The sequence below is a fragment of the Acanthopagrus latus genome, chromosome 16 (assembly GCF_904848185.1).
Source record: "Acanthopagrus latus isolate v.2019 chromosome 16, fAcaLat1.1, whole genome shotgun sequence".
In the NCBI taxonomy this organism is placed as follows: Eukaryota; Metazoa; Chordata; class Actinopteri; order Spariformes; family Sparidae; genus Acanthopagrus; species Acanthopagrus latus.
In genome coordinates, this window is record NC_051054.1 from 14511576 (window position 1) to 14539487 (window position 27912).

General features: G+C 42.7%; 2 protein-coding genes across 15 annotated transcripts; one reads left to right on the plus strand and one right to left on the minus strand.

Annotated features, from left to right (window-relative positions):
- Nucleotides 1–2125: 2125 nt before the first annotated feature.
- Nucleotides 2126–13205, plus strand: LOC119034433 (snake venom 5'-nucleotidase-like). 5 transcript variants are annotated; one of them, XM_037125426.1, is made up of 10 exons: nt 2126–2622; nt 2784–3006; nt 3197–3385; nt 3892–4089; nt 4491–4645; nt 4994–5105; nt 5206–5355; nt 5797–5997; nt 11444–11527; nt 11964–13205. In XM_037125426.1, exons 1-10 carry the CDS (start codon nt 2278–2280, stop codon nt 11969–11971), a joined length of 1665 nt encoding a protein of 554 aa, XP_036981321.1. In that variant the 5' UTR covers nt 2126–2277; the 3' UTR covers nt 11972–13205. The 5 variants fall into 5 exon arrangements, with proteins under 5 accessions (XP_036981321.1, XP_036981322.1, XP_036981323.1 ...); XM_037125427.1 differs by lacking the exon at nt 11964–13205 and adding an exon at nt 11618–11844 and having other exon boundaries at nt 11444–11575; XM_037125428.1 differs by lacking the exons at nt 11444–11527; nt 11964–13205 and adding an exon at nt 7996–8911 and having other exon boundaries at nt 2127–2622; nt 5797–6041.
- LOC119034431 (sorting nexin-14-like) lies at nt 10055–27821 on the minus strand. 10 transcript variants are annotated; one of them, XM_037125414.1, is made up of 30 exons: nt 26772–27821; nt 26505–26625; nt 25368–25441; nt 24844–24922; nt 24713–24756; nt 24318–24405; nt 24140–24224; nt 23897–24053; nt 23641–23716; nt 23435–23479; nt 23235–23315; nt 22932–23049; nt 22478–22633; nt 22242–22366; nt 21612–21670; nt 20794–20820; nt 19130–19276; nt 18347–18479; nt 16959–17145; nt 16515–16598; nt 16269–16369; nt 13795–13906; nt 13569–13609; nt 13242–13361; nt 11852–11975; nt 11320–11484; nt 11100–11195; nt 10891–10982; nt 10503–10559; nt 10055–10306 (listed from the first exon to the last, which is right to left on the minus strand). In XM_037125414.1, exons 1-30 carry the CDS (start codon nt 26906–26908, stop codon nt 10268–10270), a joined length of 2970 nt encoding a protein of 989 aa, XP_036981309.1. In that variant the 5' UTR covers nt 26909–27821; the 3' UTR covers nt 10055–10267. The 10 variants fall into 10 exon arrangements, with proteins under 10 accessions (XP_036981309.1, XP_036981307.1, XP_036981308.1 ...); XM_037125412.1 differs by having other exon boundaries at nt 10055–10309; nt 26772–27810; XM_037125413.1 differs by having other exon boundaries at nt 10055–10309; nt 22932–23046; nt 26772–26908.
- Nucleotides 27822–27912: the final 91 nt, after the last annotated feature.

Consider the following 27912-nt stretch of genomic DNA (forward strand, 5'->3'; position numbering starts at 1 on the left):
CATGTTTTATGCACTAAACAGACTATTCCACAACGCAAAAAGGGGCCAACTAGAAAATGCCTGCAAAACAGGGTTTATTTCAACACCTCAGACGAGCCCCCAGTTGTTACATTGTCGTCATCCCAGAAAACAAAAACTTAAGGACAGGGGTCGCAGGGCGGGAAATGAAGGAAACACTGCACAAAACAAGAAAAGAGTCAGAGCAAACCGGTCCCTTGGCATCTAAAAGACGGTGTTGGGAGTGAAACCCACAGCTACCCATTGATTCTATCAAAATGATAGATGAACAAAAAAAAATAACATTGGACCCAAAAAACCAAAGGTGAAGGGAGAGTCACTGGTCAGGGGGGAAACGAAACGTATGGAAAATGGCCAAAAGAAAGAAAGCTCAAACACTCAACCCAGGTTTCACCCAAACGCAGAGTCAACTGATGGCGTTGACTCCCTGAAACACACAGCCATCTGAGCAGGGGAACCGCGACCTCATTATAAAGCCTCCCGGCTGACTGATTGCAGCCAGCTGAGGAAACATCACAGGTGCACACAATAGCTCCTGATGACCTGTGACCTAAATATTGAGAAATCCCTGTTCAAATCAGGACCTTGGGAAATCGCTGATCTGTCCATAACAATTATAATTATTATCATTTGGTGGAAACTACGTGTTTTTTCATTTTCTCTGAAAACACTTTCTCTGGAAAGTAGAGGTCCTTCACTTGGAAACACTCATGACGGGAAAAAATACAAATCTTAAAAAATTAAGAAAATGCCCACGATAATTGTCTAAATTATGAGCTGCTATGTAAGAATGACCACATGATAATCAGAAATGGATATAGGAAGTTGACATTCTGACCTAATTTCTTACTATGACACACCAAATCAAGATTTTAGCCAACAAAATTAAATTTGAACTACTTGACTTGGACACTCCTCTGAATCAAAGAGAACAGACACTGGTGAACCAGATCTATCCATCCATCCATTATCTGTACATTATATGTACGCCGCTTAATCCTCTGCAGGGTCGCGGGGGGGCTGGAGCCTATCCCAGCTGACTTAGGGCGAAGGCAGGGGACACCCTGGACAGGTCGCCAGTCTATCACAGGGCTACACATAGAGACAAACAACCAGGCACACTCTCATTCACACCTACGGACAATTTAGAATAATCAATTAACCTCAGCATGTTTTTGGACTGTGGGAGGAAGCCGGAGTACCTGGTGAAAACCCACGCTGCACAGGGAGAACATGCAAACTCCACACAGAAAGATCCCAGGCGTCCCAACCGGGACACGAACCGGGGATTGAACCAGATCTATATTTCACAATACACCTACTGTAAAGTTAAATGCGTCAGATGAAGTTAGAGATAGAGATGTGATTGTTCCATTAACACATGAGTAATGAAATCAGGGCTGAGTTTACTGTAACAGCAGAATATTTATTTCACTTAATAAAGTTAGATTCTAGGCTTGTCTTATACTTCGAGTTGACTGAATTTGAGAAGACAAGTTGAGGTGATGTTGTACTGATTCGTAATAAATAGGTTTTCTAGTGATATATACATTTACCTAACTGAGTTGTGTCAACTTCATCACTGTTCCTAACAGCCGTAGCTGCTCCTGTTGGAGCTGTTTTGTTCCAACGGATTTCCACAGAACTTGGATGGAGAAAAGTACCCATTAAATCTTGGTGCGGTAGCAGGGAAGGGGACAGATTCAGATTTTGTCTTCATTTCTTTACATAATCATATTGGGATTGAGTCTTTCATAATCTTCGATCCTTTCTCAGGGAATAATGCACAGATCTTGATGAAACAAATCAGGCATATGTAAATGGCTGATATCTATGAGTGAGTACAATGTTTTATTTCTTGATATTAGATTAGGCTTGACACACAGCAAGTTAACATTACAAATGTTGTCTTCCAGCTATGAAAAAGAAGGGTCTCAGGAGAGCTTAAATCACTAACAATGCATGCTGGGACATCTGCTAATATGTTTATCATGTATCTTTAGAAACTTAATATTAGACTAACTTAGACGGTCAGTTACCAGTCAAACCCAGAAGTTATTAACAAACACCCACAAAGCATTAGTACATTTAGGAATGTTATTTATTTACCAGTTTTAAACTCGTTTACAGCTAAAGTAAACTATTTACACACTATGCTCTGTGCTCGCTGAACACATCCTGCAAGAAAGGTCCACGCCTTCCTCATGTAGCTCACTGTGCATCCTGGTTCATTCGTGCGTTTTTACGCACAGCGACACGATGACCGTCCGGACGTCCCGCTGCGCTCTCCTGACCTCGCTCTGTCTCCCTCTGCTTTTGAACTGCTCGGGGACTGCGTGGGCTTTCGAGGTGACACTGCTCCACACCAACGACAACCACGCACGGATCGAGGAGACCAGCGAGGACTCCGGGAAGTGTTCAGACAGGGCTCCTTGCTTCGCCGGGGTCGCCAGGAGGTTCACGAAGGTGTCGGAGATCCGGAGAAAGGAGAAGAACGTCTTGTTTTTGGATGCGGGTGACCAGTTTCAGGGAACTGTCTGGTTCAACTACTACAAAGGTGCCGAAGCAGCGCACTTCATGAACAAACTTGGTTATGATGCCATGGTAAATATCCTTGAAATCGTTCTCTTTTCTCTTTAAACTGTGCGTCCTCACACCTGAATATGTTTGTGTTTTGTTTTTGAATTGACATTTCTATAATATAGTAAAATAGCTGTTTTTACTTTTACAGTCCAGTCCGTAAAACGCATTCCTTTACATTTAAGGCTTTGGGAAACCATGAGTTTGACAATGGAGTGGAGGGTCTGATCCAGCCTTTCCTCCAGAGTGTAAATTGTTCTGTGGTGAGCACCAACATACAACCTGACCAGACTCTGGCTGCAGAGCTCAGTGGCCACTACACGCCCTACACAGTCATAGATGTGGGCTCAGACAAAGTGGCTGTGGTGGGCTACACCACCACAGAGACCCCTGTCTTATCCAGGCCAGGTAAGAGCATGACATGCTGCTGGATTGATGAGGCTTTCAGTGTATTCATATGGCACATTGCTGCATTCCAACACTGTCCAGAGCTCTCTCCAGTGTGGTTTCATGTACTGTTAAATTGATCTACACCTGTATGAAAGCATAAGTGCTTTGTGGCCATGCATATTAACCCAGTTTTCACCCTGACTGTCAGGCCAACACCTGAAGTTTGAGGATGAGGTGGAGGCACTTCAGGTTCAGGTCAACAAGCTGGAAACCTTGGGCTATAACAAGATCATCGCCCTGGGCCACTCTGGCTTTGACATGGATCAGCAAATCGCCAAGCGCGTCAGAGGGGTCGATGTCGTTATTGGAGGACACACCAACACATTCCTCTACACTGGTAGTCCTTTGTTTTTTAATTCAATTAAAGGACAAGTTCAACCAAAGTATGAACATTCTGCCATCATCTACTCATCCTGAAGGGTCGTAGCCCACAAAACATTTCTGGATGTACACAGCCAAACAGCACTGCAGCGTTTTCCTACATCTGATATGGATGGGGATCTGTTTTGAAAAACAACAAGAAAAAAAAGAATCTGAAACAGCTGCATGCAGCTCGTCCAGAAATGTTTTGCGGACTAGGCAACGTCACCAGACTTTTTTCCATCCTCTGCGTGGTGAATAGATTATGACTGAATTTTCATTTTTGGTCAAACTAATCCTTTGAGCTCTTTTCTGCTGGAAAAAGGGGGGGTTTGCAAAAGATGAACTCCAGAACATCAACTTTCAGTCTGTCTTTGTGCTTTCACACTACAAGGGATTTCAGAACTGAAAGAGCAAACCCGCCGTTTCACTTTCACACTAAACAGGAAGTGCACTAACACATCTTAAAACGTCTCTCTGCAGGACAGCCCCCATCCACGGAGGTGCCGGCGGGCCCGTACCCTTACATGGTGAGGTCGAGCGATGGGAGAGACGTGCCGGTGGTCCAGGCTTATGCCTTCGGGAAATACCTTGGGTACTTAAAAGTTACCTTTGATGAAGCTGGGAATGTGATTAAAGCCGCTGGAAATCCCATCCTGATGGACAGCAGCATACCTCAAGGTAGGTTACAAGTGATTTCAGCCTAATTTTCAGTCATCGACATTACAGCTGTTTCGGTGGTTGAAAGGATTTTGAGATGTTAAAACAAGTTGATGTGACATTGATTGAATTGAACCAGCGTGCCTGTCCGTAGATAAATCATCACTGTGCATCTCTGCATAATTTTGATACGCATTTTGAAATGAAATGCTTTGATTGCTACTTGTACATTGATCATGAAACGTGTCTAGATTGCGGTGGATTATGTCCGAAATAGTTAAATTCATGCACTCATGCACTCATCTTCGTTTAAATCATATCCGCACTCTGAAATCAAAACCCTTTCTCAACGGTTCATTAAAGATACATTAAACTTGTGTTATGCTTTCATAAAGCCTTTATTTACACAAGCTGTCTCTCAGACCCAGAAGTCCTCACCGACGTTGGGAAGTGGAAGAAAGGCTTGGCTCAGTACTCCTCACAGTACGTCGGACAAACCTTAGTCTACCTCAACGGGACGTTTGAGGAGTGTCGATTTCGGGAGTGTAACCTCGGCAACCTGATCTGCGATGCTATGGTGAATAGCTGACGTTTACTTCAATCATTCAAAAAAGCCTTAGTTGCACCCTCTTTATTCACCAGTGAGACAAAAAGACAAACGTGTGCATTTTGTCACACTTTAACCCCGACCTCAAAACAGTTGCAACCTCAGACCTCGCCCATCTTTGCTCAGCATGACGTGGGAATTCATGGCAACGAAAGGGCTGCAGGGGTTTGGGGGAGGCTGACATAAACAAACAATTAGCAGATGTTTAGATAGCCTACAGTGATAACCATCACAAACGCAGGAGAGCAAATCTTCCCAGAGAGCAGAGTTTGATTTCTTTTCATTTCTCTCATTTTTTTTGTCCTTGTGCATTGCCAGATTCGTCACAATGTAAAGTATTCAGGTGAGGATCTGCAGTGGAATCACGTGGCCATGTGTATGCTGAATAGTGGGGGCATACGGACACCTATAGATGAGCACTACAAAAATGGTAAAACTGTTTTTTTTTTTAAGTATCTCAAAGACCACCTCGCACTGGCTACAGCTGTAGATTCTTTGTAAAATGTAATGGCATTCGCCCTTACTTTAAGGTTCCATAACTATGGAGGAGATTCTCACCGTCTTACCATTTGGAGGAACCTTTGACCTCGTCCAGATTAAAGGATCAACCATCAAAAAAGCATTTGAACACGCCGTTCACAGATATGGAACCATGTCTGGAGAATTTCTTCAGGTCTCAGGTCTGTCTTCTGGTACCAGTGCTCCTCTACCAACACTTTTTAATCCTAGGTGTACTAGTGTAATACTGACTGTTGCATCCTTTGATCAGGTTTATATATAAAGGATTTCCTTTTTTATAAATAGGCTTATTCACTTGCTTTCCAGGGGTTGGATGAAAAGATCAATAGCACTTGTCAGCAGCCAGTTAGCTTAGTATATAGACAGGACTTCATATTGCATTTTGTTTTTTTTCCGACGGGATGATGCGCCCATCCTTCTCACATCGAAATATTTATTGGACGTATTTAGCAAGGAGTACCTTGACCACAAAGTCATCAAAGCTTTAGACTTAGAGAACAATAGACACAAGCCAATCAGAGGCAGAGTGGGGCGGGTCTTACCAGAATAGGATATCGCTTAAGCAAGCATAACATTTCCTTGTCATCTCATTTTATTTCTAGGCATTCACGTAGAGTATGACCTCTCCAGACCAGTGACCCAGCGTGTGGTGTCTCTGTCCGCGCTCTGCACAGAGTGCCGCGTGCCGAAGTATGAACCGTTGGACCTGGAGAAGACGTACACCGTGGTCATGAATTCATACATGGTGAGCGGAGGTGACGGCTTTGCCATGGTGCAGGAGGAGCTACTGAAGCATAACACAGGTGGGCAACAAAGATGGTTCAGAAATTGTGTGCGACTGTGTAAGGTGAGCATTTATTTGAAATTAAATGTTTGTTTTTTTTGCCAATAAGCTCAATGTGTTGAGTTTGATGTATGAAGATTTCCAAAAAGATGACTTTGTTTAACTTGCTTGTGCATTTCACTGCTTAATACTCATTAAAGAAAAATGTCCGTATGTAACCAAAGACAGCTATTGTCAGCCAATCTCCTGATAAGAATAGCTCATTTGGCAGACTATTTAAAAGCTCACTCTTGTCCTCAAGTTCACCCTCCCTTGTTTTTCCTTTTCCTGTTCCTGACTCAAAGCAAGCCCTGCTCCGTGGACTTAACCTTTTCTTAATGATGAGTCATTTGAAGTGTTTTCATCAATCACATTTATTTATACATCTCTAGTTTGGTGCTTAACCTTTAACTCAATTGTTTTAACTTCTATTTATCGCAAAGATTAGTTGATATTAAGGAAAGTAAAAACGGACTCTAGCAGCCGATGACTGATCTTACATTCTGTTTCCTCCAATAAGTTGATTATAGTGGCGGATTTCTGGGATTTCTCAAACTTGGCACCGAATGTCTCATTCAAATGTCTGTGCGAAAACAGCAGATAGGTCAGTTTCAAAAACGAGAGAGCAAACCACACAGGGCGAACAACATGAAAAGCAGGAAGCTGCCGTTGCACCTAAGCATAGTCGGTCCACCGTTTCACTCCAGAGGGTGAAACTCTAAATTCACTAGCGAGGACCACACCGTCAACGAGATACGTTTAAGGATTTATAAGTGACAAAGGAAAACAAAGTGTCAAAGATCTTGAAGAGAATCCACTGCCGCTTCTGGGCAGCGATGGACCCCCTCATGGACCTACGAAGGAGAGGAGAGAAAAAGAAACAGGGAGAGAGAAATGGGGGGGAGGGCGCAGAATACGAGAGCGAAGCAGAGGAGAGGGTCACGTGGTTATTTATAGAAATGTGGATGTCGGCGCTGTTGAGGTGTGGTCCTGCTCCTGAAACTTTGCCAATTAAGCTTCAAATCAAACATCAGCATGTCGGCATTTAAGCGCACTGATGTTAGCATTAGCTCAAAACAGCACTGTTCCGACGGAGGAGTATAGACCTGGAGGTAACATCTCTCCTAAGTGACCTGATCACAAGCGGACAGCCATCTCACTGCTGTAAATGGAAATAACATAAATGTGCACATCACTGTGAGATGATTTAGTATTTTTCTTTTACACAAATAAGAAAATATCCACATAAATAGCGTTTGCCGAAGAACCCAGAAGGCCAAAACAGTTAAACATTTGTTGTAGATAGTGTTTCAAGGAGCAAAGAAATGTTCACATAACTCAAGAACTCACAAAATGCATCTTTTTTTAAGGAGGCCTGGGGACTTTTACCACAGGTGTCAAATTGTCTGTCAACATTAGCAACTAGCTCAGTCTGCAGGGACTTGGCTCGGGGACCAGTGGGGTGCTGGTTGGAGAACTGTTTCGACTGGTAGCGGTGGAAGATAACAGTGGAAAAACTGAACCCCCCTCCCGCCAAAAAACATGGCTGTCAACTCTTAACTTATTTTTGTGTCCTTTTTCTATGAAGCAACTGATTTATATAACTGATTTGATTTTTTTTTTTTTTTTGCATTGGCTTCCCCTCGATCATCACAGTCTCGCACATTCTGACTGCAGCTGTCCGTAAGCAAGATTCAGAAGGGTTGAGTTTATCCATCAGTGATGATCACTTGTCTGAGGAAAGAGTCTCTGTGCACTCATTTCAGAGGGTCCCCTGAAGACTACCTACTGTTAGTGTACTTATTGCACTCACTCTGGGAGCAATGATGAATCTAAAGCAGATGCATGGTTTTAATATCTACAGCTGTCTCTAAGGCTCACAGAGCTGATAACACTGTAAACACAGAGCGGGTGACTTTGAGCATGGGCAGCAAGCAAAACACCAGCTAAGCGATCTGTCTTTCCCCAACTCTTGCAGGCGATATGGACATTTCTGTTTTTTCCAAATACATCTCGGACATGAAGCAGGTGTACCCTGCGGTGGAGGGCCGGATCACGTTCAGGAGCTCAGCTGCCTTCACAGCCCACAGCCTCGGCTTGCTGCTGCTGGGTTTATGTCTCTCCCTGACCCCCTGATTGGCTTTGTGTACGCTGTGAAACTGTGATTAACTGACGGGCGAGTTTGACTGCTTGGAAGCTCCTCCGGGACTTGGTTAACTGCCTTTCCGTGTCGCCAGCTTCAAGGATGAGACAACAGGACTGCAGGGTCTGCCCCGGGGTGGATTCCACATCCAGCCAGGAACTTATTTTATCCCCCTTATTTTAAACTTGGAAGAGGAACAATTTGAAATATGAAAAACAGTAAATATGTACTGCTAATGCTGATGACCTGAAAGTGCTTGTCATTCATTTTTAGTATGATTTTTTTTTTTTCTTGTGAATTTAAAAAAAAAAAGGAACTGAAGAACTCAATCACCACAGTATGTAATACGAAGGAGGCTACAGGCAGATAATGAACAGAAGGAACGCTGACTGGCTGCTTTATCTCTACCCTCACCGAAGAGCAATGGGTGACAACAAGCCAAAGCCTCCAAGTGTTTATGCCCCTCAATGTATGTATATGACTGTCTTCCACATCAAGATAACTCAGATAAAAAGGACAAGCCTAATTTTTGTAAAGCACTACTTCTCATCTGGGTATGTTCATCGAGCACAACACAACTGTTTTTCACTACAGCAACACAAGATCTTTTGTTCAAGATCTGCTGCTAAATCTTCCCGTCGCTTTTTTCTTTTTGCCATTGCATCTGCTCGCTGCCTTTGTTTACTCCAAAGCCGTCTGTTTATAGTGCTTGTAAAAAGCTTGCTAAAATAAATCACAAAATGGAAATGGAGGGCACTCTCTCAGACATTCCTTTTTTTATGTTGTGATTTAATCAGACTGAGTTGTGAATTTTGAATGACATAACTTTCTGTTTCATAGAGCTAAAAAGTCCTGCATTTGATTGTTTTCTTTTCAAATTATTAGTTGTAATCATGACTTATTAAATTCTGGATTGTTTCAATTCATAATTTTCAAAAATAGTCCCTAACGTCCCTAAAAATTAGGTTTCAGTTGTTGAGGAGCCCTGTAGGAGTTATCCGGGTGTTGTGCAAGACAATTCTTTTCTAGTTTATAAAACTACAAACCTGACAGACAAACTATCTTTCACATCTAATTGACTGACAAAGGCATAACACAGATGAAAGCAACCAACTTCCAAATTTGAGAGTAATCACTAAATTGCTTGCTACGTACAGAAGCCAAGACAAGAAATTGATAGCAATTATTTTTCTCGAAGTTGTGAGTTAATTATTTTGTTCACAAGCAGACATGCTTTAATGACAATATGATCAACATGTTGCCATGAGAAAACACAAGTTATTTATTTTAGACGAAGACTGAAGATCAGAAAACAGCTGAATATCAGAACCAGTTAACGACGGGGCCAATAAATGGTCTACCTGTAGTATTAAGGGTATATATTCACGTATATGTTTAGCTTTACTTGTAGTTTGACACTTCAGCACATTTAATATAAGATATTTTAAGTCATTTGCGAGTACTATTCATATGAGTTAATTATTCTTACCAAAGTAACTTTTAAGACAATATCTGTACATTTTCTCAAATATGACTTTAGGTACCTCTTTTTTTGAAACTGACTGAACTGCATGTGCTGATTTTTCATTCCTTCCTTTTGAAAACAAAACCCAGTGACAATTACTTCTGGAATGAGTTTTCCCATTTCAATTAGGTAAATCTGATTTCACAGTGGCCATGTTTTAAAGTTTATTACAGGCTTTCATTGGAGGTGATGAGTTTTACAGCAGTCAAGATATTCACACCTGTGGCAATTCGACCGTGTGCTCAACAGTATCACAGTGTGAAATAAATAAGGATCATTAATAGTAATAATTAATGACAGCTACAATCAGCTGCGGCAGTCAAACACAGTTTCATTTCATTGCTTTTATAGATAAGAATACACAAGGACTGCCGTTATGTAATTTATTTATACAATTTATTTTACAAAGTGAATAATGGATAAAGCAGCAGGGGCCCCATGTTTCCTCTCCTTGTTGTGGCAGGTAATCAGAACAGCTGTTTCACCTGTGATTGATGTTAGTTTCAGGTGACGGGGCCGACAAAAGTCTCTGAGTTAGTGTGGGCGTAAGCATGTTGGCTCATGTTCACTGAACTGTCCATTTTACATCCACGGAGCCATCACAGACGCCTCCTTTTGGACCTGCTGGGGATACACAGGTAGAGTTAGCACATTGGGTTTGAAGTAGTAATATGTAAAAAAATAAGGTGTGTTAATGTAATATGCCGCTATTCAATGTGCGCCATGATACGGTATCTTTGTTTTTACTTCTCGTGATCGTTCATCATCATATTCAGAAGCTATATTCTTTTGCTAACCGAAACAAGCATCTGTTTACCTTGTTCAGCTCCGGAAAGAGTTCTTGAATTGCGATGTCCAACAGCACATATGTCAGCTGAGGGAGACAAAGAGCAGGAAGAAGATGAACAGCATTAAAAGCCGGTGATCTTAAATTTAAAAAAAAAAAAAAAATCATTTTATAACACTATCTACTACATGCTGACTTACAGGGGAATTTGACCTTATCATCAATCTGCACAAAAGATTTTGGATTGTTTGCCACATCTCATGTTATTGTATCAGGACAGGCTTGATCTCACTTCCTCCCACACGTCACCTGTCTCATATTCTGTCTGGTTGATTTGTTATGTCGTGTGTGTGTGTGTGTGTGTGTGTGTGTGTGTGTGTGTGTGTGTGTGTGTGTGTCTGCCCCTGTGCTTTTGTACCTGTTTGTTCAGAACTGGCTGCTGGAGTCCATCAAAGAGCAGACGTACGCCTTCGTACTTGGCCTCTTCTCCGATACATTTCGCGAGGAAGTCTAAAGATGATGAAATGACACAAAAAATTTGACCATTTGTCTTCACATCTGTACATTAGTGTTATGGAAAGTGGAGAAGTCACACAAACACACTAGCTGTAATAAGTGAACAAGTACCTGGAATATAGGTCATCATCTCCTCAAATGTCTTCTTCGCCCGCCTCTGCTTGTCTTGAGCCGAGCGGGGTGCACTGCTCTCACAAAAAACTGTGTCTATGGGGTCAAGATGACGTTTATCAGTTCACCTATTGAATTAACACATTTAAAGTAATATTTCATCATTTTCTTAGAAAAACACACATTGGATCAGGAGATCTCTGAACTAACTGCAATGTACCTCTAAGCAGAGTGATGAGGGAGACGAGCCGGTGCTCCTGCACCACCTGGTTCAGCTTGTACTGAAGGTAATAATCTGTGTAGGCTTCGATTGTGTTCTTGAGCAGCATCCTGCCTGTCATTAGCAGGTGGTGCAGCCAGTCTGGAATGTGGAAGACAACTCGTCCTGACAACCATGAAGGAGAGAGGAAGAGGAGGACGGAGAGAGTGTGAGTGAACAATGGGCTCTACTTCAGGTCACAGTGGTGATTCCTCATTACTGTATTTTTTAACACCTTCGATGTTCTGTATTTTACCTCTGCTTTTAGTCTTGGCATTAATGCAGGATGTGTAGAGGTATCTTACATTATTATAAAGTGTTATAAAGTGTATACATACTATGGGGGAGTTGTCATGAGCTACAGCCGACCCTCATAAAAGAAAAGCTGACCCTGGCAGTTACAATGCATTAAATTTAAAATAACTGTGTTAAAACAATAATAAAAATGTGGGGTTGGTAGAAAACAGACAGCGATAAACAACATCTTACTTACCCAAAAACATTAAGTAGTCATACACCCCTTCAACAGTGATCATCTCCATGAAGTAATTCTGATTGTGTCTCTTCTCAGTCAACTCTGACCGGTTGGCATTGTTTTTGAACAGGTCGTTGAAGAGCTGGGAGAGAAGGATTTACATTCATTCTTGAGACTGAAGCCCACATTTAATAATTACTGCTACTGGAGTAACCTGTTTCAACATGAGTGGCCGGCAGAACTCTGCTGAGGTGAATATTTCTTTATGTTTTTATTAAAAAAAAAAATGTAAAAGTGTTCCCTCATTTTAAGCCTCATGACAAGAGGTTAATTGTGTTCATCCCTCCATTCTAAGGCGATGACACATTTATTCCAGTACTGCAGTGAAGTGGCCATTCATATTAAATCAGCCAGAAATGGGGTGACATCGTGTTTAAAAAGCTCAAGGCTCGTGAAACCTTTTGTGATCTCACCGATCCGGCCTCTGGCAAGTTTGTCAAGTTAAAGGCTTGCAGCCATTTTTGGCTCGCTGCTTGTCAGAGCTGATAACAGTTTTGTGAACTATTTTAAATAGATGGGTCAAAATTTGGTGAGCCACATTGTTACAAAAACAGCACTGATATATGTTTTCCCTCCAGAATACCATGGACCAGAAAACTGAAATAACAATTGGCTGTCTTTGAAATGTCTCTCTTTACTTCTTTAAAGAGACACTTCACCCCAAAATTAAACATTCTTTCTCACCTCCTGTGCCATTTATCCATTAAGACGGTAAAGGTGTGAGTTGCAGAGATATCGGCCAATGTCTCCCTTCTCTTGAATATAAAAGAAAATAGCTTTTCTTAACAAGTTCTGTGGATTATCACAGGTTTCATGATGTTTTTTTAAAGAGACATTGCTGTCGAGTTTTTCAAATGTAATTTTTGCCATCTTGTTCCATTATATTCAAGAGAACGAGGTTGGATTTTCAACCAATATCTTTAAAACTCAGCTGCTCACACCAAAACAATGGATGCATAAACAGCATCACAGGTAAGAAGAAAACAAGTACTTTGGATTTGGGTGTGAACTGGCTCTTTAAACTCCAGTTAAACTTCACAGCTGGACCAATGGTATACATTTCAAGACAAATGAACACCGACATCATAACAAAACACAGAAACAAAATTACAGCGTAAACAGTTTCTACAATGATGTCTTGGCAGACGTTGCACTAAACACCATCTCAAAAACCTTTAAGCTCGATTGGACTGTAGGTCTTTGACCACAAAGTGATCCATGGCGACCGTCCAATGTGAGCAACCATTTCAACTAAATCTGAGTGTACTCCAACTGGACTCAGGATAACATTCCTGGGGCCTAGGCTTGCAGAAAGAAAGTCAGAGATTATGAAAGACTTGAATCCAACCTTTTTATCGTTTTCTGAGGTGGGGCTCAGGATGGTGAGCTCGGGGCGGCTGGGTTTGGGTTTGGGAGATTCACAAGAGTTGAAGAAGGACTGGATGAAGGGCTCCAGATGCTGCCCTTTCTGTGAGAGGAGACAAAGGACACAAATTGTATATGATCCAGTGACAGCAGGTTTTCTCTCTCAGATGTATTCGCCATGTAAAATGTTAAATGGCCTGCTCAGGGTGTAAGAGAAAACACGAGTTGCAGCTTTAATTGGAGTGATGTGATGGGAAACATTTGTGAAAGTGGACATGCAGAGAAATTGAGCATTGAGTGCATTTCTTACCTCTTTTATCAGCTTGCTGGGAACTGACTTAATGATTTTCCCTGTGAAACATAACATATACTTTGACTCAGTGATGTATGGTCCTGTCACATTTTTGCCTTTGGCTGAAACACAGATATCTCTTCACTGCAGCACAAGGTCAGCCTGCCCAAACATTTTCACACAGTGTTTGACATGTTGCGCTGTTCAAACATAATCCATCACACCAGTCACACTCATACTGTACCCAGGTTGACGTCAGGTAGCATCTTGTCCAAGAACTGAGACTCCATACTATGAGGGGACAGGAAGTCGGCGAGGAGCTGACTGTTGCTCAGCTCCGGGTGCTGTAGAAGTTTCTGCAAAGAAAACACAATTTTCTCTTTCGTTTTGCAGTGGAACATAACTTGGTGGACCTTGGATTGATGCTGTGGCTTTTAAATATATTACTTATTCAATCCAAACTCCTTAACTCATGTCAAGGACCATAGCTGTGGTTTTGTATGTTTAATAGTCTATAGACCAAATTTATATTATTGCTTCCAATTTTTTCCAGCCTTCAAGGTAGCCTTTTCTGTTCTGTTCTTTTCAGAATGATATAAAAAACAACATGCAGCAACTTTTTGAAAAAGGAGTCTATCATAGCGATGGACGGCATGGCTTCAAGGAGGCACTGCACTGTGTTTAAACAGCTACCGGACTGGATTGCCATTCAATTTTGTACAGAGAATTGCATCACCCTCAGCTCAACTTGTAATAACCATCAGATCAAAATGTTTAATTATACAATAGTTTAGTTTATGAATGGCATTCCTGCTGGCCTCAGCTGCACATTTTTGGCAAAAAGTTGGCTTGCTTATAATAGAGCTGCAACTATAAGGAGACTGAAAGAAGGCTAGTTTGCAGCAATTTTTAAAACCAATTAATCGTTTAGTCATTTCTCCAATGACGATAAATAACAAATGCCTCCTACAAGCACCGGGGAAATAAAATGTCAAACTAAAGGTGTATGAATTTTAAGGGGTTCCCGAATAAACACAGTTTCCTCACTACAAATGATGTCGGCAGCCAAGAAAACCCAACAGGGGCAAAACAGACCAGAGTCTCTGGCTGGTAATCTAAGAGGAATGAGGTTCTCAATGGGACAGGGACAGAATGAGGGTGAGGACTCCCTGTGTGCCATTCCCCACCTCTTTTAAGCCTTCACAAGAAGGGCGTCGCCAAACCATGATTGGCTGGGAGGTGAATGTCCCAGGCTGCTTCCACTCCTCAATCAGGAGTCAGTCTCGCCACCCTGCGCATAGGTGATCTGAATTCCCTGCAGTCAGCCTTGTGGGATTTTAGAAAATCAGCCCAAAACAAAGAAAGATAGCAAGTCTCAAACAATTGGACCATTACACAGCTTCTCAACTGTTGGGTTTTGCTGCTTTTCTCTGTTACTTATGATAGTAAATGTTTGAGTTTGGGGGGTTTTGGACTGTTGGTTGGACAAAAGAAACCATTTGAAGACATTACTTTGGCCTCTGGGGAAATTCCACTGAGAATTTTTGACAGTTTTGAGATATTTTATATGCTAGACAAATAATCCATAATAAAAGTAATATTATCCGCCAAACATAAGCATGCTAACACCATAATTATAATCATGTTAGTGTCCCGATGTTAGGGTTTCATTTAAAGCACCACTGTGCAGCCTCACACAGCTTTTAGCACAGCTGTAGATTGTGTCTTGTTGTAATGCCTTGTTGTCTCGTAGTAGGATGCATTAAAACTCTTTCCCTGACGTTGCATTCTGGACCCCTCTGTTGCAACACATCTGAGATTTGTCTACGCTGTTTGAAGAAATAACTCAGACAAGACAAACAAACAATCTGCAGTTGAAAATTGAATGCGCTGCTAAACAATAGTGGAAACTCTTCCCAACTGAAGAGTCAGAAGTGTGTTCTGAGAAGTCGCATCTGCGACAGCCAGATGAGACAGAGAGATAAGTCCTTCTCCATTAGGAGAGTTATTTTAACCTGTCCTGGGTCCAGACACGCGGTAACCTTTGTTCTTCTGCGTTCATAACAATCACTCTTAAAGGTTTTTCTGAAACTGGACACACTCTGTTCCTGGAACAAATGCTCAACAACTGAACCCATTCCAATTAAATCTCTATGCCTGGTCACTCGAGTGCTGTCCGTTCAGGCACTTGCGCCGAGTGGAAAGATTTGTCTGGAGTGCTGTGTGTGAGCGTGTGTGTCTGGGCTCTGGGCCTGAGAGACAGTGGAATTAAGAAGATCTACAGAAGTGAATCCGTCACTTTCACTCTGTTACTTGATACAGAAAGTAACCGCAACATCTCCCTGTCGTAAAAATACTTGGGTTACGGTCGTACTTTGAACTTCACAGATATTAGAAGACACAAGCAGCTGGTCCGTGGCCATCCCATTGTGCGTACATTATGCAGAAGTCCTGAGACTTGCTTTACACTTGAAATGACAAGAAATTGCCACCTGTTTAAGTATGACTCATGCATTTGCTTGACAAGTAAGTCAACCCACTTTTCATCACAGATATTGCAGTCACAGCTGTGTCTTTCAATAATCTTCATCTCTCTGTGCTGGAACATTACACAGGCAGAGGTTTCTTGTTAAATCCTGTCTGACCTCAAAACTCTCTGTATTTGGTGAATGTGTCTGATAAAATTCAGAGTCAAATCTTCTCAGACATCTACTGTACCTGAAGGTATTCCTGGAACTCCTCTCGCTTGGATGTGAGGAACTCATAATTCTTGGGACCGATGATTCTCTTCGAAGGCAACTGTGCATCTGGAAACGAGCCTGCAGGGGGTGTAAGATTTCACAGATTTATTTCCAATATGAGCCGCTAAATGATGCAACAGGGCCATCAAACTTATAAAGGTTCACTTGGAAGTAATATTCTATGAATGATGGTTTTTTTTCTTCCAGTGTGCAGAAGACTTGCCATGAAACTCAGTGAGCTTCGATTCGAGGACGTAGAACTCCAGGTATCTTCTGTACACAGACCAGTGCTCAGTCTCGTGTCCCACTGCAGACAAGCACAGACATATATTAAGATTCATGAGCTAGATCTCCTCTCGCTTAGCCGTCGCCGCTATCCGAGGGAGCTATGCACGATGGGAGCTCCAGCAGGCAGCGCGAGGTAACTGAAGTTCGGCCACCATATCGATGTAACTGTCAATAAGCTGCAAAACATAACCATTCAGCATTAATTAGGTTTAACGCATTTCTTTAATCATGACCTTAATATCACACATTGTTGGTCAAATTCTTTCTCTGATGGAGAAAAGCAACATCCTACCAAAAAGTACACCACAGCTCCCTCTCAGAACTGACCTCCCTCAGATGACAGTAACTGAGACAGAAGGACGGCTCCGCCTGACCTCACCTGCCTTCCGGTCGTTGCGCTCCACATCGATACAGAACACAGGAATCCTCTCCCTCTTCACGTCGTCGTCATAGAAATCGATGTACGGGATGGTGATGTTCCAGGCTGAGAGGTTCCGAGGGGTGCTGGGGGTGGAGGCCGCCTCCATGGGGGAGTCGTCCTCCAGCACCATCATGGCTTCCTCCACCTTTGAATGGAAGGAAGCGAGAGAGGTGAGTGAAGGTCGGGTAAAGTTGGTGCCTTAAGTAGAAACGGGTCACGGTCAAGATAGCTACTGTAGCAGTGCAAAACATTCACGGAGAGTTGACTTTTGATGAGGGATTTATCTTGTTCTTTGAATTTGAGGTCTGTTGAGTTGATACTAAATCTACAGTTCAAGTTTGCCCATCTGTGTCACCTGTTTTCCATCCAGTGCCCACCTATAAAGATTAACTACAAAGGAAATGACTCTTTAAAAGCAGATTGCCCAAGACTCAGACACAAACAGAGGAAATACAAACAAAACACAGCAATATCCCTTTACATTAAGCACAGGAAGGGCAATTTCATGAGTCCCACCAACAGTTAACCTCATTGTATATCTACACAATACATGGATGTCATAACATCACAACTTTATGTTCTGTTGAAATGTTGTTGAAATCTTTAATGGTTTCAAATAAAACACACCACATCTTTAATTTCAGGGCTCTGTACATATTTTTCTCTCTCTCTTGAGTATAGTGTGTTTAAACCTTATTAAATTAATACCTAACCAAAAGTTTTTGTATTAGAGCCAGCTCTATGGCATGTAGTTTTAAATTTTCTAACGTCCAGTGGAGCACCCGACAACATAATCAAATACACAAAGTATATCCAGTTAACACAATTCAGGGAAGCACTGAGAATATTACAGTTCAACTGGTTCCTCAGAACAGCACAATCGCTTTGTGCAATTAGGCGAATGTCAAGCCAGACAGCAGTGATCCGAGACTTGAACCTGTGAAACAGGAACTCATGCGGGGCAGATTCGGTCAACAGTGTGGCTTTCCTTTCTTTACTCACCAGCGCCCCCAACTGGTAACTACAATAATTGTTTAGAGGAGGTTTTTATTGAGAATTGTACTTTTTGCAGCAGCTTGTCCATCAAAGAACAGAGTTTTTAACGCATATGGACTGGATTAGTTGTTCAAAAACCACTGGACATTTTAGACAATAGGTTTTTTTTCAGCCACCGGCAGCTGACTAGGTCTTTGAGGGTAAATAGGTCAAGAAAAGTGGGACAAAAAAATTACTTTTCATTGTTTGGAGGCTTTTCTTTTTGAAAGTTGATATGCAACATGAATCAGAGACATCTGTAAGAATGGGGAACACACGCATGAATGCTAATGTTTTCAGAGCAGCCTCACCATATCGTCCTCTCCCTCCACCAGCCCGTAGGATGGCAGCATGGCCCCCTCCATGGTAGTGCTCTTGAACACCCCTTTGATCTTACTGCCAATGCGGCTGATCCCGAAGGACTCGCCCCTCTTCGACGTGTTCCTGCAGGCCAAAACGGGGACGGGGTTGTTAGACAACGCGCGACGGGGGCCGTGCGCATGGCTTCGGCAAAAGCGCATGCAGCTTGAGAGAAGTGGCGGGGGGGAAAGCAAACCGAAGAGGAGAGGAGGGAAGCAAGGGGCAGTGGACTGAGCGTCGGTGCAGCGACTGTACAATGGGGGAGGAGAAGCTCGGGTAGCCAAAAACGAGAAAAAAGCCGAAATGTCACATCACAGCCATCTCACAGTGAAATGCCTGGGTTCTTGTTTAAAGGGCCAAAAGCAAACAGAGCAGTGAGCAGTGGGTTCAGATTTGAAGGGGACCACACGTTTTCAACCAGATCGGACACACAGCATCACAGGCACTCTGTGTGAGTGCCTGTAGGATTAAGTGAGCGATATACTGAATACAAGAGGAACCGAACATTGAGAAGTCACTGCAGTGTCAATAAACAACAGACGAGTCTTCAGCCTGAACAGCACAGATAGGTTTTAGGAGAACACATCATGACAAATAAAAAACAGGATCCCATGCATTGGCCCAACCATGCAGGCATCGGGCTGAGACTGGGGGTCACGTAAAGGGGAAGTGGGGGGTGGACAGCATGACATCACACTGAGCGACCTGTGACACACAGATGGACCCTGACTTACTTGGGTGATGAGTGGCGGTGGGATAGCGAGCCGTATGGTAAAGTTGTGAACGTGGACTGGGCATGGAGGGAGTTAAAGGATGCGGGTGAAGAGCTGCCAGAGGCGGTGAACAGTGAGGACGGGGACTCGGGGCTCCAGTCCCAGGAACTACAAGCAGAGCAGGGTCACGTCCCCGACGGGCAAGACGAGGGAGAGGACCGTGGATCATACCGGGGCAGGCAGTGTGGTGGTTACAGAATCAGAGTGGACATACAGTCACAGACACAGCACGGTGATGGCAGTACATAGGTGGAGTAAAGGGGGGACAGACGGGCAGAGTGGAAGGGGAGGGGGGGGCGTTACTGAGTTGCAGACATGGAGGGAGTAGTCATAGTTGGTGAGTGTTGACAAAATGCCGGTTCTATCTCTTCTGAGAGGCATTATTCATGCTGCTTTGAAAACGGCCTCTGTTGCTTTCCTAACACATGAAACAAACCATCGTCCTTTCTCAAGTTCCCCTAATGTTTAGGTCTCTAGATTTGGAAGCGAGCAAACCTCAATTTGAAAATTTTAACAGGAACATAATTAAAGAGTAAAGTCTAAACCAGTGGTTCCCAACCTGTTCCTTTAAATAAACTGACAACCGCTGACATTTTTCATTGATATTTCAAGTTATACTCCATGCATAACAATACCAGCATAGAACAATGCTGTCTGTATTATGTATTCATTCTTCATTTTTAACAATCACACTTCCTTAAATGAGTTTAAGGAAGCTTTTCTTCTCCCTGAGGCCTGGCCATTGTTCCAATTACTCTTTTGTTTTGTTGTTGTTTTAATGGCATACAGTTCTAATAGAACAGACTGTTTACTGAGGAGCAAATGCTCTGTGAATGTCGATTGAGTTCAGGTCTTCGCAGTGCCTTTGTCCTGCAATGTGTTCTATAGATTGATATCTTTAACCATAATTTCAACTTTAAACATAATAATTTAATTTTCTTTCCAAAGTGAATGAAATGCTGAGATAGACCTGTGGTCATTCCTTATACCCCTTAAAATCAAGAAGGCCTCGCAACCCAAGCAGAAAGGCAGTTCTCCTCATGGGGGAATGTTGGGTTCATGGTCTTGACCTGCTCTATGTGAAAATTGCCATGAGATGATGTTGGCTGTGATTTGGCTTTGCAAAAATAAACCTGACTGTTGACTTGACCACCCATGAAGCTCTGGCGACACCTAGTGTGGATCAGGACCCCCCAGGTTGGGAACCAGCAGGTCTAAACCTTCCAAAACTAATTTTTCCTATTGCACATATTCAGCCGCGCAGCCTGATTAACGTATGAGTAATGATGACTCATGCTATGATCAACAGGATTAGCTGATTAAGGCCACTTTTCTCAGTCTTCTCTCATTTGCATTTACAAATAAAACACGTATTTAGGGGGTGAAAATTAGATTAGCAATTCAATTATGTATCATTATCACATTATCAAGTCGTGCTCATTGAACTGAAGCCCTGATTGCAGCGGGGCCCGGAGCACAGTCAGTTTGTTATTTGAAATAAATGGCAGCACGTGTTCCTCTGTAGACCAGTCAGGAAAAGAATGACGTGTCGTTTGTATCGTGCGTGCAGCAGCACTGCTCAGCCAGCCACTGGTTTGATCAGCACACCGATGCCTTATACTCACCGAATGTCATCCAAACTGAGGCTATTTCTGGAACAATATGCACAAGGAGTTAGTGGCAGGGCCCCATGGCCACATACACACCACACCCCGTGATAGAAACATGACAGTTGATCCCTGAGCTAAGGTCACTTCTAATTTAAGTTTCATCATGCTGCAAAGTAAATAACTCTCATTTTCATATCGCCTATTTGCTTAACTTTAACAGTGCTTTTTAAACCTTTTTTCACGCTGACTTTGACCAATTTTAAGACGGATTTTGGACAAATCATCTTTTCTTCTTATTCAAGCATTACAGGTAAGTGTAAGTTAGGCTGTATATATATGATTTAATGTAAGAATATGGTTATTAAAGTTAGTTAGAGTTTTTAGACAGGTAAGTGCGAGTAAATGGTTAAAAGACAGTATTTTAGACAGGTTTATAAACAGGTTTATGCCACCCAGAAGAACTTGACGGATGAACTGAAGTACATTAAATGTTCACAAATCAAAATTTCAGACGAAATAATGACTTTTATGACCCTATTATTTGTAAAACTGAATTCAAGACATTTTAAGAATTATTTAAGACCTGCAGACACCCTGGACTAAAGGATGTGGGGTTGCTTGTGGGTGCAGACACAGCAATCAGTTTTCTGCTAAAACAAATAAACTACCAGTGAGTCATTCTGTGTTTTACATGCTTGCTTTGGCTACATTATCAAGAGTCAGCTGTGCTTTCTGTCAAACACTAACTGATGGATTGATATACTGGCAAATACTGTGAGTCAAGCTTTTTAATTGTTACAGACAGAAACAAACACTGGCAGAGCCACACCTACCTGCTCATCCTGGAATTCCTGGCAGGGGACTCGGCCCCTCTCAGAAGCTGGCGGAAGTACTGATGGTAGACATGAAAGAGGAGCAAATAAAGGTCTATCAACCGCAGCATCGTGCAAATCCTGGGACATTTCATGAAAAGAAAAGTTACCAGTGTGCTTATCAAGTGACCTCTAATGCGTTAAAAATGGCTGGACTGTTTATTTTGGGGCAGGAACAGCCACGGCAACAAAATATCAGATAATATCATTATTTTCCAGACGCGCTGTTCATGCAGGGCAGTGGCCTGCTGTGGACAATGGTCCACCCAGCTGTATTCAATGAAACAGCCTCTGAGGGGTGAAATTCGGTTTGGCAGCTTGGCATAACGCCAGTGCCGGCTCATTGGCCAATTGTGCGTCTGGCATTGATGACATGGCCTGCCGTGGTTGGTGGCTGGGAGATCGGAAGAGGATAGCGCAAAGAAGTCGATAAATTCCAAAGTGAGTCTAATTCCAGTGTTTGGTAGACATACAAAAATACAAATTACATTTTACTTTTGGATTTCAGATACAAGGGAAGGGATTCATCAATTGGGTTGAGCCTCACATACATATGAGTTAAGGGATTTATTTCGTAATGAAGATGCTAACCTCGTCGCTGTGACAAAACATGGGGGTGAAAACGTTCTCCAGGAGGGACAGCACGTGCTCGTAGGCCTCAAACAAACACCTCATGGTCTGCAGCTTCACCACCTGCGGATACGGGCCCTCTGCAACTTTGACGTACAACAAAAAAAACACAGACACAACATGTTAAGAGCAAACATAAGTGCTAATGTGGGTCTGCAAGGTAATTATATGATTCTGGGAAGATCCCGGTCACATACTGTTGCGTATTTCTTCCACTATAAAGGGGTCGAAGCGGATCTTGTCAATGCTCTCGTCCAAACAGTAGGTCTCGTAGATCTTCTTCACCTCCTCGTGGAGCATCATCTTCTCCGAGTCGGACAGCTCCGGGCACAATATCCTGTCGTTGAATTCCTCTGAGAAGTTAAAAGAGTAGGACACCTCAGTTCCCTGTGTGTCAGGACCTTTAAGTATGCATCACTTTGGTGCCCATGAGTGTCAAGGATAGTTTTGCTGATGGTTTCAGGCTCAGAGGTGAGGGAAGGGCAGGACTGGGCTATAGAATTAAATAATGGCACCACAGCTTCTTTAAAGTGACAAGAAATGAAACTAAAAAAGAGCATTTGACATGTTTGACACGTGTGATTTAAAAAACGGATTTCACGCAGGTAAAGTGTCTTTTGCAGACATCTGAAAGGCTCGGGACACACGTACCAACCGCGAGGCAGAACTGGAGCACGTGGACGGCCCCTTCTTGCTTCAGGAAGTTCATGAAGCGGAAGAGAAGGTCTTGCTGCTCTCGGATTTCCTTCAGCTCCAGCTTCAGCACCTGCTGACAGAGAGGCGGTGAAAACGCAAACAGAAAAATCGCAGTTAACAAAGGCAGCTCTTTTTCAAACAGGCGTAAGACATGTGAAGCTCGGGCTGAAACAAAGTCAGTCTGCATGTTGCGACTGCGGTATTAACTAGATATCATTGGTGGCTCGCTGGGGAGGCGGTACCTGTTGGAACACTTACAGAGGGCTTTTTGTTGCGGATATCGGAGTACTTCTGCAGGAAAGGAACCAATGTTGAAGCGGGCTCTGTGGCCTCTTCAGGCTGGACGGAGAGAGGCAGACATAAATCATGTTTATCTCATCGAGCTATGAAACGTATATGCTCTGCAGCAATATGGTTGCACAATGTGAATGGGGCTACCTGTTCACAGCTGTACTTACGGGGGAGTTGTCGATAAATATCAAAAGCAAATGATTCACTGTGTCCTGGAACAGAAAAAAAACAGCAGCCAGTAAGTAAATAAAAAATCACTCTGAACGTTCACGGTACATAACGGACATACATACAAATCAAATATAGTCTCAGACTGTGTTAGCAGAAGGCTTTGAGTGAAGAAAAAAATGGCCCTTAATGCGTCTACACTCACAGGATCGGCCAAGTAGTCCATTGAAGGAAGGAAGACAGAACCAGCCAAGACTTCTCTTATCAGGAGAGTAAGAGATCTGAGAGGAGCGAAGAGATAAAGCAGCGGGAAATAAGAAAATAATAGAGTAAGGAATGATCCTAATCTACTACTGTTGGGTGTGAGCGCTGGCAGATGGCCACTGATAGCGTGATGTTTTCGTGAAAGACAAATAAACAGAGGCAGCGCAGCGCCTCGGCTAAAAACAGGACTGTGTCACCTGCAGTCTGTAGCCTTGGGCGGCAGGATGTAGGGGAAGAGCATCTCCGTCAGCTTCCTCAGGTAGAGGAGCTCATCTCTGCGGCTGCGAAGGGCCACGTGGAGGTCCGGGCCGTACTCCTCCAGGGCTGCTTGTTGAAGAAACTCAGAGTTCTTCACTACAAAAGATCGGGGGAGAGCAGAGAGGTTGGTTTCGTTGATTCTGACGGCGCACACAAAAGAAAAGACTGAACGTGAGCGGCACCTCTCTGTCTCGCCTTGCTGATTATTTCAATGTGCTTCATGGAAACTTTGAGAAGCTTTCGCGTGATGAGGGACGCCACATCCACCTGAGAGAGAGAGAGAAAGAGAAAAATTCAAAGAACTAACGTCAGTCAGCATCCCGAGGCTTTAAACTCGGCCATACATCTTTAATTTGTCACCTTCTGGGTTCGGCGGACCAACACAGCTGCAAAGAAGCGCAGAGTCACCCTCAGTTCATCCACAAACGCCTCATCATCAGTGATGTCTCTGAAAAGAAACGCTGTATGGTCAATATCATGTCACTAATTATAGGCCAGTTAGAATAACTGTGTTATGGATTCCTCAACATACAGCATGATCTTCATATTCCCTGCTGTGTTTATATGCAGTTCTTGTAAACAGAGCCTGAGTGTCTATTTGATTTAATTTTGTTGATGTGAGTTATTTTTTTTGTTTATGTTTTATTTCATTTATTTCTATGTAAGTCTCATAAAAGAAGTTATCGTTACAGGTCTTATTGCATCACCTTATTTCAATCATGATATGCAAAAACAAATACAGAAAAATGGATTACCTATACCATGGATACACAAAGTTTTCCAGAACCAGCTCCAGAATCTTGAAAGACACACAACAGAAAAGGATTATCAGATAATTTGGCATATCCATGTAATAAAGACATGAGAGAATGAAGCATGTTTTTACCTCTGAAAGAGACGCATCCACCTTAGAGGGAACTTTCAGGTCGAGCCATGGCTGGTAGTTTTCCAGTAATAAAGTCGGTCTGCCAATAAATTGAAAAAAATCATAAATGAAACACACAATTATCCAGAAAGAAAAGCGCAAGAGTCCAGTCTAACCACTAGATGGCAGTGTGACACCTTCCATAACTTGATAAATAAAAGTGTCTTCTGATTGAGAATAAAAAAGCCATGCTGACAAACTGAACACAATGAAAAAGGCAGATTTATATTGTCTGTTTGATTGGAAAAAAAGAAATAATTGTAATTAATTAATCACTTATTTTCTTGAACTAGCACCCAACTAGTAAACCCAGGAATATATGCAGTAATACAGCATTTACAGGGACTATATGTGTCTTTGGAGTGCCCTCTTGTGTCTGCGGGCATTAAGTTTAGTTTCTCAGCATAGCTATCATTGACATGTGTGATCAGGTCATGACACAGCCACATGATACCACTTCACCACAACATAACCAGGTATCTTACCTGTGCCTTTTGCATTTGATTTTTCCACAGACAGCACAGCTGTGGCCCAGCGGAAACAGCTCCTGTTGGTAGGACTGCCGGGGGGAAGTCAACATACTGTAGATTAACAGCTTTTACAGGGATCCTATGACTCATCATCATCTGTCACAAGTTTAATATGCTCAAATCACTGCTGATTTTGGTCTCAAATCACTATAAACCTTTATCAACACACAGCAAAAATTATGTCAGTAAAACCCTTTAATGACCATCATTTCTTAATGGGACATTTATTGTCAGATTCAGGGAGTAACAGGATACATGTAACGGGACGTTAATTAGGAAACAAAAAAGGGACCTGTCTTCAGGTGACGTCACAGAAAAAAATATGTGATCAGGACACATATATAATTGTTTTTAAAAAAGGATTACTAATAGGATTTCACTTTTAAAATCAAGATTGATAGACAAGTCCCACACAACATCACTCTGGTCTGAAGTGAACTGTGTATTCTGTAAAAACTGTAAAATTCTGTAAAATTAATATTTTTAAAAAAGGTCATCCTGTGGATATTTATTTTATTTTGCCTTTATTGAACATATTTGGTACTGGAAGAATGCAAAAGTAATGGAAAGTAATCAAATGACAGTACTTTATATTGTGATACTTGGATTAGGTTACTGACTGCAGGTCATTAGTAAACTGTGTCAGAATAAATGTTTAGTTACCCCCCAACCTTCTATATTTAATACTTATTCCACTGTTATTGTTTAGTCACAACTAATGTTTATAATATTTAGTAAATTAGTTAACAAATCATCCATAATCATTTTCTGGACAACCATTATAAAATTGCAACGGATGCTTAGAAACCTACAGAGCTGGTAAATAAATCCATCCATCCATCCATTATCTGTACACATTATATGTACGCCGCTTAATCCTCTGCAGGGTCGCGGGGTGGTAAATAAATGGTTAACAAAATATTTAATTGTTTATTAACAGTTAAATAACTACTGACGTTTAACTAACTACATTTCCTATTCATGAGTGCAGGTTGTTAGAAAGTGCTACCATGTTGTCAGACTGTGACTGATGTTATTATGATGAGTTACTAATAAAATGTGAAAATCAGTCACTCGGGCTCTCTGACCCACCTTGCTCTTTGGCTTGATGGACATGAAGATGTTGGGGAGCAGAGACTCTGGCCCCAGAGAGCAGTAGAAGGTGACGACTCCAGCCAGGAAGGACCAGAACACCATTATAATGTGTATATATCTGACAAAACACGAGACACACGCAGCTCTGAACCGAGTAAAAAACACATGATAGATCCATACACACTGACCCATTTACAGCATATTGACATGGGTGTGCCACGGGTGAAGCTGCGGTGATGTTGACGTGCACTGTTGTTTACTCGCCTGTTTAACAGCACGGTGGACAGCAGCAGGGCCAGCAGCAGAAAGCAGAACAGCGGGTACTGTCGGCCCAGCTCTCTGAACCGGTCCAGCTTCATCCCGCGCCTTATTCTCTGCAGAAAGGCCCCGATGCATCCCATGTTCGGTCGCTCCGGCAGCCGCGTTCACATGCAGCCTATCGCATGTGACTGTCAGACGAGGGAGGCATCGTCTCGGAGCGGCTGTCCAAAACAATAAATAAAGGCGTGCGTGGATTCGACGTGCAGCGGCGTCAACTCAGTATCCTGTCATTTTAAAATATGTATCTATATTATTTATCCGCTCAGTGCACTGCGGGTGTTACGGGGCCGTTTCTGAGCGCAGTCCCGGGCAGCGTCGTTAATTCTTTTTTTTTTTTTTTTTTCCTGCGGAATCAAACACGCAGGTTGCTCTCGATCGTAAGATCAGCTGAGGACGAGCCGAGGCGCCGCGCACAGCTGAAAACCGCAGCAGGATTTTAGAGGTAATCGCGGCGTCATGCGTTTGCGGGGCCGTCTTTTAGGGAATAATATTTTTAATGAAAGAAAAAAAAACACTCCCACAGTGTTCCGATAATGGCTGCGGCGCTCACGCTGTCATTTCTGCCCAGCTAGGGGGGCAACGCTCTCCGCTGCCTGCTCGTCGTCAGCGCCGGGGGACGCGTGATGTCACCTCCGCCGTGCTCACAGCGGCGGGCGGGCGGGCGGCCCCAGCTGCACTGTTAAGTCCACCAGAGACACACGGAGCTGCTTCATATCAGCCACACGCTTCGTCAAATTAATAATGAACCGCACGAGGTTTTTAAGAGGCGACGCCGAGGTGGGAGTGCCGCTCCTCCGCCATTTATTGTCTCGGATGAGGGGACTCTCTTGTAGTAAACATCTCAGTTTAAGATAATTAAGGGAAATTGAGGACCTTTTTACGTACGTAAATCAGTCGTACCCGTTAATAATAAGGCGAAATTGACCACGGTCCTTGAAGGCACCAGTACGTCTACTCCGTGAATGTATTGAGATTAATGCATTTGAAGCTCTTATTTTGGGCCACCATCCCAGTGCTTGACCTAAATTCGCCGGTCTTGTTGGTTCCTTGAAACAGACCATTCTGAAAAGGAAAATCAGTCGTA